The 9,725-nt window shown below is 35.7% G+C and overlaps 2 protein-coding genes across 3 annotated transcripts; one reads left to right on the forward strand and one right to left on the reverse strand.

Moving 5' to 3' along the window:
• On the forward strand, window positions 1-7,082 carry LOC110383962 (uncharacterized). 2 transcript variants are annotated; one of them, XM_021344951.3, is made up of 7 exons: window positions 1-215; window positions 722-780; window positions 4,610-4,772; window positions 4,908-5,044; window positions 5,159-5,315; window positions 5,632-5,698; window positions 6,276-7,082. In XM_021344951.3, the coding sequence occupies exons 2-7, from the start codon at window positions 735-737 to the stop codon at window positions 6,279-6,281; spliced, it is 576 nt and encodes a 191-aa protein (XP_021200626.1). In that variant the 5' UTR covers window positions 1-215; window positions 722-734; the 3' UTR covers window positions 6,282-7,082. The 2 variants fall into 2 exon arrangements, with proteins under 2 accessions (XP_021200626.1, XP_049694604.1); XM_049838647.2 differs by lacking the exon at window positions 1-215 and adding an exon at window positions 328-392.
• Window positions 7,083-7,268: 186 nt separating this feature from the next.
• LOC110383960 (CDGSH iron-sulfur domain-containing protein 2 homolog) lies at window positions 7,269-9,226 on the reverse strand. Its single transcript, XM_021344950.3, has 3 exons — window positions 8,974-9,226; window positions 8,334-8,542; window positions 7,269-7,656 (listed from the first exon to the last, which is right to left on the reverse strand). Exons 1-3 carry the CDS (start codon window positions 9,068-9,070, stop codon window positions 7,564-7,566), a joined length of 399 nt encoding a protein of 132 aa, XP_021200625.1. The 5' UTR covers window positions 9,071-9,226; the 3' UTR covers window positions 7,269-7,563.
• Window positions 9,227-9,725: the final 499 nt, after the last annotated feature.

Below are 9,725 nucleotides of genomic sequence, written 5' to 3' on the forward strand. Positions count from 1 at the left end.
GTCAGCGTCTCAGGCTCCCGTCGAGCGCACCGCTCTTACTCGCCACTCTTGCGCAGAATACCGCTCGGCTCGGCCACAAGCGAACGTCCGCCCGGCGACCGGCGCCCGCGCACGCATCACATCGACAGTGACAAAAAACAGTGATCATAAAATTAAATTGATCGTGCAAAGTGGTACTTCCCAGCAAAGACCGGACCCCTCGCGACAACTCCCAGGTATTTTTAGAGCAGTCGTGCTCTCATCCAGAACTGGTTTTCTAGCATAAGATCGCGAAAGTGACTCGAATATCTTGTTAATACCGATACCGGTACAACGTGCAAACATATTGTTAATTTTATGTATCATTTTTTTATATTACAAGAAGTGCAGAGTTAGGACTGCGAAGGGCAAGAGTAAGTACTACGGATAGTTCCTTTGAGATAAACAACAATCTATTATTAGCAGAACGTGTCGGTTTTATTTACGCTTCTGCGTTGCTACCAAAATTATTGTACAAAACAGTGAAACTGAAAATAGACTGCGTAATATTTAAACAAACAAATAGGTAAATCATAATAAAAGTGTTTATTTCCCACAGCTCCTAATTGTCATCGTCCGCTTATCAATGTTTCCGTTTAGGTACGTAATTAGGTATGCGTTAAGTGTGTTGTCTGACCACAGCCGATAAGCGCATACAGTGGGACTATTAACGTAAATAAAACAATCGGTTATCTGTTTGCAGGGCGAGTAATGAAATGGCGCGCTACCAGGTCCTGTGTTTAATCATCGTCGCCTCGATGGGTATGTATTATCAGAACAAGAGAAACATTACAAACTGCACTAACTACACAGAATGATTATTTTATCATTGATCAAGAACTTGGCACAGAAATCATCACATTCGGCCTCGTCTCGGCGCACATTGGCATGAATTCATAATAACAGCTTCAGGATATCTCTATTTAACTGCCTGTTTCAAACTTTAAACACAACACTTATGGCTTTACCCTTCCTACTGAATGTTTGAATACAAAACTTGCTAAGGAAGTTCTCAAAGCAGCTTTTCAAAACAAAAACTTTCTATGTAGCTACTGGGCACGGAGCTACCGAACAAGTTAATATTAAGTAAGCAGACACTACTATTAAACTAGTTTACGACGTTTGTTCATCACGAAGTCAGCCCTATGCCTGTTTTGGACTTACTTAGTTTAATTTCAATGGCTCGTTCTAATTAATATTCATTGCAATATGCTACCACTTATATGTAGTACCTAGATAGACCGTATTAAGTAATGCATCATCTCAATACCGACCCCTATCTTGATAGAGCTAAGTTGAGCTTGCTGTTCTTAGTAGTTGATAATCAATTAATCGGCATTTGGCACTTCAAGTATTTTGATATACTTCTAGAGTGCAAACCTGATAAGTCGCTATCTCAAGAAGCCCACCACTCACCACACTTTACAGTAGACTCATTATCTCGGAACTAATGGCGCTTTAATTGTATACAATTTGTTACTCCCAAATTCCGAGAACAAAATCATTTACGTGGGCGTGATTCATGATTTCGATGATCTTAGCAATGGAAGCGACTCATAAGGAAACCCATTCGTATTATCATGTAAATATACCTTATAAGTGACATCAGAGATACAAAATATATGAGTGTCGTCTGTAGTAGTAAGAAGCGTAAAATTATTTACATAATGATTCATAGCAGCTGAGTATTGGCTTCTCAGGTGGCCGTGAATGAATGAAGTTTATGTTTCATACGTTTACCTCATTGTGTCCTTTCTATTCGTAAGATCTTTAAGTGCATGGTCCCAAGAAGCGAAACGATGTTAAATGGGACCACATGTCGCAAATTCTGCCAGCAAAAAGTCGTTGACAAACATAAAATAGTGTGAACAGATGTGAGCTAACATGTGAGGCCTACTTTTACTCTTAAATAGATATGCAATTGTTTATACGCGTACTGATAGCAATACGACATATGTATGTCTTCTAATAAGTTAGTTAAAATACAGCCTACGCAGTTGTATAGGCAAATCGTGACCATGCTAAGTTGGAGAAGGGACGCAAGTCGATTATTCCCTTTCCCGGCGCAGGTCACCGGTTCAATGTAGTACATGCATAACTATTTTATAGCCGAATGGAAGTTTCTGCTTTGATTATAACTGACCTTTGAGTCAGTATATGTAAATGAAAGCTTAAGGCGGTTGTCGTTGGTGCATTATGCTAGTGAGAATGTAATCAAATTGTTATCTGTAGGTTTGTTTTGACCATATATTGTCGTAAGGTTAAGCACCTTTTGATGTAGATATTTTATCGAACATATCGACGCCTACACTCAATCTTTATTTATAAATACAAAATCACGTGTATTGCGGTCAACTTCGCGGGAAATCAATGTTTTCCGCCGTCATTTTACAACTGAGGTACTCATTTGTTCAGTATCTATTGAGATTGATGTTTATATGTTATGATTATTTTTTTCTGGAGTTGCAGTACTCACCAGCTAATGATAAACTAACTATGGATATCTATTTCAAACAATGCTTGTGATTGTAAAAAAAATTGGTACCTAATTCATATCAAATCCGCTGGGATAGAGGTGTACATAGGCATAAATTTCCAGTAGTCAAAACTCTGAAATTCGATGAACAAGAAGACAAACAAAGTTATCAGTAACAACAGTGTTACGATATCATAATAAACTAAAATAAACAATGGTGTGACCTACCTAAATAGATAATGGAAAAACAAGGCAAGTAGGTGAAAACAAGAAGCCACGTAAATCTAGGCAAACTAACGATTTCTTGTAATGGCCCAAAACATTAACGTTTGTTGAGTTATGCCATCAGATACATGTAGCCAATTTATACTGGACTAAAAGGAAATCTCGAATTTTATCTGTGATGCTGAGAAAATTGTGTAGCTTGCGCATGTACCTACCTATTCTTGGACTTTTGGGCTGCTTTTTATTACTATGGCCATACTATATTACTCCTAATTTACTAATTAAGTCGTATTTGGGTTCGAATTAGAATATTTGTGTTTGTAGGTACATAATAAACCTCAAAGCATTTTTTTTAGACGTTCAAGTCCATTTGTGTTTTACTATTCGACTAACTGATGAGTACATATTTGCTAATCATTGCCATACGTATTTGATTATATTGATCTGTAAATATTGCTATGTAAATGTTTATATTTCCCGAGCAATTTATGAATTCTTGCTGTTACGCTAGAGGCATCAATTGGATTATGCTTGCGTGTACTTACTTATAAATTATTGATTAATTTAACCGCGCGTGGTTTCGAATCAATTAATTGGTTTCAAATGAACTCTTCGTGAGTATGTAGTGATTATACGCGGAAGCGTTTACCGTTCTTCCGACAAGGACCGTGAGAATGGCGGCAATAATACCATTTAAGTATTGTTGAAACACTATGGAATCAATTTTTAAATAATAGCTCTGCTGGGTAATCTATTGCTGACGGAAACTACCGCGATGGACGACCATTATGATCAAGATAACTTAATTGCTGGGCCGCCCAATTAGTTGCACCTTGCCATGACGCATCACCAACACAAAGACTTTACCGAGAATATGGTAAATCTTCTAAGGTGCATCCGTGTGTTAGGGCAGAAATGAGGAAATACCCAATCATAAGTGACATTATTATGATGTAATAATGATTGATTACAGTCTTTGCCGCTAATACATAGGTAATCATCTGATTTCTTTGAAAAGATGTAAATGGGACTTCCAGTTCACTTAAAAATGATTGATTGCTATTTCCTTGAAATAAGTTACGGGTATCCAGGAGCCGGAAATTCTGACAATCACACTTATCAAGGGATATCTGGTCGAAAAGGAATACCCAGTAAAAAAAAGACTGTTATACCTAGTACCTACTTATTATGTCTATCCAGATAGGCAGGAAACTGACCCCTACTCAGATGAAAAAAGCTAGGAAGATGATGATGAAGCAGCAAGCATGCTCAAATCAAAAATCGAAAAGTATTTCGCGTGGCCTACTACCTATATCGCTAATGTAGCTAGAAGATATCTCGCTTTCATTCAATTGTTAATCATGTTCAACTGTAGGCAATGTATCACACAACGCCTCCGGCTAATATTCTACGTACTAACGAGATCTAGTCGATTTGCTCCGATAAATACTTTCACTTGAGATACGAGGTTACTCCGAACAATGAAACTGCTATGAGTCACTCCATCGTGTCATTAGGAAATAACATATCTACTAAAATATGAGCTCAGACGGCGTCTCGGTAGTCCGGGAAACCGGATTTAAACACCGTTAAGTACACACATTAACTTAAAGCTGCGCCTGACCCACTAATTGAAGTGCTGCCTGCCTGCCCGGCGACAAGAATGTTTGCATTTAGATAAGTTTAAAGTCAACTGCAGTTCATTCTCCACTATTAGCTAACAACTTAACACTAGCAATAAATCTCTGAACATGGTGATAACGGTTTTTTAACATTTCCAAATTCAAAACTTTCACATGGGTCGTGTTAATTGAATTGTGTTACTTAGCACTACACTTTGGGTTAATCTACAAGTAAAATCTGTGTACAGCATTTATTATCGTATTCCAGATATAAGAACATGTTACGGCGAGAACTCGGCCACGCTGAAGGAACAAGAAAGTACACTGCCGGAGCTCGCGAAGGAGGTGGAGGACAACAGTCGTTACAAAACACTAGAAGCTAACGCAACCGTACTAAAGCTTTTAGTTGATGACAAAAATGGTGTCAGCAGGTACTTACAACAACTATTACGAATAATTAGTTTGTCTAATTGGAACGAAAACAATTTCTGCTAGCCAATCTAAATTCCCAAACGTGCACTAACTTTTAAATCAATTCGTGAAATTAATTATATTGCAATCTGCAGATCTGAGGTGTTCGACATGCTTCACTCCAGAGACGACAATGAGAAACACATAGACTTGCCCAGTTTCCCTCAAGACGCAGAGGATGCTCGCGCGGAGGTGTCTTTGATACCTGATGCCCAGGCAGAGTTCTTGCAAGGTACCTACTAATTTGAGAATAGTTTTCTAACAAGACACTTGAACCCTAGATCACAAAAGACCACAAGAACTGATCAAACAATGTTGACCAACGAACTCATGTTATTTTTTTCAGTCACTGGCGAGGCAGTTCGTAAAGATTCCCAGAAGGTGCGGTACTCTGGCATGCGAGGAGAGCCCATCGGTGCCGCCGCTGGCATCATGGTGGTGGTGACTTGCAGCATCGTGTGCCTCGCCTACACAGCGCTCATCGTGTGGAGGAGGATATACTTGTAAATACAATCCCTTCAACTCATTCAAAGTAACATAAGTAAAGGAAAGGATTTATACGTCCCAAGTTTACATAGAACGTGTATTGTGTGGTGTAACATGATATGCGCGTTCCCGAGACGCGGTGCGTAGGAAGCGGTCAACTAGGACGGAAACCGCGTTATGCTAAGTGAATATAACCCTCTTGACGACGCAAACGCCGAACAAAGACTTCACAGCAGTTTATTGTTCATTTTATTGCGTTTCGATACAAAGTTTTAAAGCCTTTAAACATGTTGGATTTAATTTGAACTGAAATAGAATTTGTGCTCTTTCCAGAAAGCGTAATGGACTCAAGCACGAGCTTCTACGAAACGAAGAGAATATCGCCGAGACCAGAATAGAAGTAAGTTTATATTTTATATTGGTTTATCATCATTGACCATCTCTTAGTTTCAAAGAAGCCTTCTAATTTATTTATTCCCGCGGATAATAAAGTCATTGTTCTGTAGAGATTATCGTCTTCTTTATAGTTATACCTAGGTAAAGATCGAGAAAACTGATCAGTTAATTGTCGATTCATTACTTAATTACCTACATTGTATAGGTAGTAAACTGGTATGCCACAAGGTAGCATATTGGTGTCATCGAAGTTTTGAAGTACTACCTATGTTTTATTTTAACATTTTTAATATTTGAATTCCCTGATCTATGCGGGTTGAAGTAAAATCCCTTTTCAATCAAAGAAGGTGCGAGGCCAAATTGACGCTGACTCCTACCAAGTTGAAGTTAGAAAGGTTAGGTACTTGAAAAGTGACTCGTTGACGACCTTCACACTTAATTGAGAAATAATGAAACTTTATCCATGAGGCCACAACTCTGTCATTGTTTTTATTTTTCAGTGTCTTTTGCACAATGCCAAATCGTTTTTATTTTAATTAATACCTACATACTTTGTTATGAATGTCTGTTTTCTGTTTCAGCTGTGAATATAATAAAAAGAAGAGCCCTGAACATTTTACTCGATTTCCCTGGCTTCCTAGTTTCGGTGGCACATTTTCTGAGAAGCTTCAAGACTGAATTACGTTAAAATTCCGTAGAATTAAACATCATTAGGTAGATACTAAGTAGGCCTTATAGAATATGTATAATTTTGCATGCAAACTAATAATTGTATTCCTAGAAACTAAATGTTACAAGAAGTACAGAAGTTATGTTTATTTTTGATAAAACATGCTGTTGATAAAATATGTAATTTATCATTTTTCGACGGTGTATGATATAACATTATATCTTTTGGTATGTTTCCACTAGCAAGTCGTGAATTTCAGTATCTTTATTTTTTTATTGATGTAGTAATAACAGGATCCTGATACTAGTCATGGCAAACGTTTTTCAGCCGGAAATTGCAGGAAACATGTAACTCATTTGGTCAGACGTAAATCCTTGCTCTAGCAATTAAGCCGCTTGTGTAAAAATATTGGATTGTATCTCTATAAATATTTATTCCATCGTTTGGCAGCTAGTTGTAACGATATTACGTATTTTCTTATTATTATTTACATGCATAATATGTAATAAACTTTGTACGTTGCAAGTTATCAAATAAACAGTGCCATAAATCTTATTATTTTGAACGAAACTGTACACTAACAAGTCATTTTCAGTAAATGTAATTTTTCTAGTACTTTTATATTGGCATGTTTAAATATTTATTTATATTTTAAAGTCAGAACATGTCTGTGATGTTTTTAATTAAGGCAATTTGGTAATAAACATTTTTAAGATTATCAGTTTCTTATTTTATTTAACCAAGTATAATCATGTTGCTATAAATAAACTATCAATTACGTAAAGCTAAGTCAACGATAGGTCTAATTTGATACGCAGCAGAGGTCATCGGCCTATGTTTCGTCGCGCTACCGTCAACAGTTCAGAAGAAACGAATCATGTCGAACTTGCAATAAAAGATAAGCTTATTTCTATAACAATCCAATTTTTTATTGATCTCATTTTAAGTAAAATACTAAGTTTTTAATGTTTAACACTATGACCACAATAAAAATAGCCACAAAAAAAACATCGAAACGTAAAAAATGTAACAAAAGTAAACTTAAAATTAACAATTGTTCTTACGGGTTATTACGAGCATCATTTGTTATTACTGTATATGATTTAAATTCTTTGTTTAAAAGGGCAACAATTTTTGTAATAAATATTATTATGATCACAATTTGTATATCACCATGTTACATATTTTTGTGTTACTGTTCACTTGTTCTCCTTATGTTTGACAACAACTGGTCCGGTGTTATCACCGGTTTCCTTGTTGTGGGCACCATGGGCTCCATCACAGTAGGGCCACTGAAACAATATAAAGATTACTTAATACATAAGGAAAATACTTAGAAAACTTAGCAGGGGATAACTCCAAAAATTCAATATAAAACCTTATCAGACCAATCCTAATCTGATAATGTCAACAAAATCAGCTGAAAAACTGATAAAATTCAAAATATCTATATGGGCCACATAGTGTGACTTGTAAATAAAACACATAATGCTACAATTATCTAAATAATTAACATTGCCGCCAGAGCTGCAAACATTATGTAACATGATGATAATGAAGTACATAAAGAAGGAAACTATGGTTGGTAATTAATAATAGTTGTAGTTAGTTCAGTTCAATTAACTATGGCTCACATATAATAATTTTAGTGAACTACTTTACACACCTATCTGCAATACCATTCTTCCTCCAGATTTATCTGGGCACTACTTCAAATAATCCATGCACTAGCACTATTTTCATATTAAATGTAAGAAAAAATATTTTAATTTTATACTGTTTAATGTCATGGCTTTCCGCAAGGTAATGCCCGATTCCATAATTTAACTTTATATAGAAATTAATTATTTCTAATGAGAACTTTTATAACATTCAACATTTTATTTCTTAGAGGTGACACAGATCTGACAAGATCAACTAAGATAACACGATTCACATGTTGTATATTTGTTTTGTGAATAATACTAACGTTTTTGCTCCTCCAACAACGGCACAGGGACACCTTTTCCGTGATATCCTCAATGTCTATGAAATCAACCACTTTGTTGATGTCCTTCCTGATGGCGGGGTTCACATGTCCATTCCCATTCGCCTGAGCCTTCTTTATTGTTTGGTAAGAGTAATAGGAAATACCTCCCACTACTGCCGCTGGTGGAATTAATGCAAGCCAATCCCTCACTGAAAAAAAACACCAAAATTATTAGACAATGTAATATTAAATAAGTATGTTAATTAAAATCAATTACAAACCAGTTATTGTAGTAATGGCATAGCATGCTGTTTAATTTGTCGTGTCTCAAAGGTAAGATAAATCATTAGACTTGAAAGTGTGTCATTGAAAATAAACTGAGCTAAAAGGAATATAACAAAACAACCTCAAAAATAATTCACATAAAAAAAGGTTTTCTTGTAACTACATAGAGTTCAATATCAAATGCATTAGAATACATAACTGTGTAGTTCTAGCAAAAACATGTACAGTTATCAATTTTATCTGGAAACTATCTAGAGCAAAAAAAATCTTAAACCAAATACCTCCAATACTTTAGAAATTAGTGCCACAGCATAGGCATTTAATTAGGATTCACATGGTTGAACATTTATCTTACCTCCAAGGCGAAACCAGCCCCCAAATGAGTCTGGAATAGGCAATCCAGCCAAATAGTTGGGAATGGTAACTTTCACTAAGTTCGAGACAATGTACATTTTTATAAGTTTATCTTATATCTTTGAAAATAATTTTAATACAACAGCAGCCTCACTGAAGCGGCGCCGTCCACTAGCCAAATACCTCGCGGATTGCTTACAGCACCGCAAATAAGTTACACAATCTCAAACCGTCACAAAATACTATGTTCAACATACTATACTTCCTTTCCATGGAACCCAAAGACACCAACCAATCTTTACATCGATGGTGGCGGCAGTTTCAAAAATTTGACCAAACACACAAAATTTATTAAAAAAACATTTTAAATGTAAACAAACTCATGACACGAAATATTTACTAAGAGAAATAAATACTCATTGTTTGCACTTCATATTATTTACTTAAAACGTGATAAAAATTACAAAAATACGACCAAAAAAATCATTACCGCGTGACATTGACATTGACTTTAATGACTTTGTTTTTAGTGTTACTACATGTTATTTTTCAAGAAATTCAGTAACACTTCGTAGAATATACGTCTGCGAGTTTGCCACCAAAATTGAACTATAAAATAAATCTCTACATCTTGTTTTTAATTTTTGAAGAATGGGTGGTATACCCTTCAACATTTAACATTCATGTATGAAATTATAACGAAATATTCAAAATATTGACTCGTTTTATCAATGACATTGTGATACATTACAC

Source organism: Helicoverpa armigera, chromosome 12, assembly GCF_030705265.1.
Source record: "Helicoverpa armigera isolate CAAS_96S chromosome 12, ASM3070526v1, whole genome shotgun sequence".
Lineage (NCBI taxonomy): Eukaryota > Metazoa > Arthropoda > Insecta > Lepidoptera > Noctuidae > Helicoverpa > Helicoverpa armigera.

Coding starts and splice junctions, on each gene's coding strand:
- LOC110383962 (XM_021344951.3), top strand. CDS start 735: ATGGCGCGCTACCAGGTCCTGTGTTTAATCATCGTCGCCTCGATGG. Junction 781..4,609: donor AATCATCGTCGCCTCGATGG/GTATGTATTATC, acceptor ATCGTATTCCAG/ATATAAGAACATGTTACGGC. Junction 5,045..5,158: donor CCAGGCAGAGTTCTTGCAAG/GTACCTACTAAT, acceptor TATTTTTTTCAG/TCACTGGCGAGGCAGTTCGT.
- LOC110383960 (XM_021344950.3), bottom strand. CDS start 9,070: ATGTACATTGTCTCGAACTTAGTGAAAGTTACCATTCCCAACTATTTG. Junction 8,543..8,973: donor GGGCTGGTTTCGCCTTGGAG/GTAAGATAAATG, acceptor GTTTTTTTTCAG/TGAGGGATTGGCTTGCATTA. Junction 7,657..8,333: donor GTTGTTGGAGGAGCAAAAAC/GTTAGTATTATT, acceptor ATATTGTTTCAG/TGGCCCTACTGTGATGGAGC.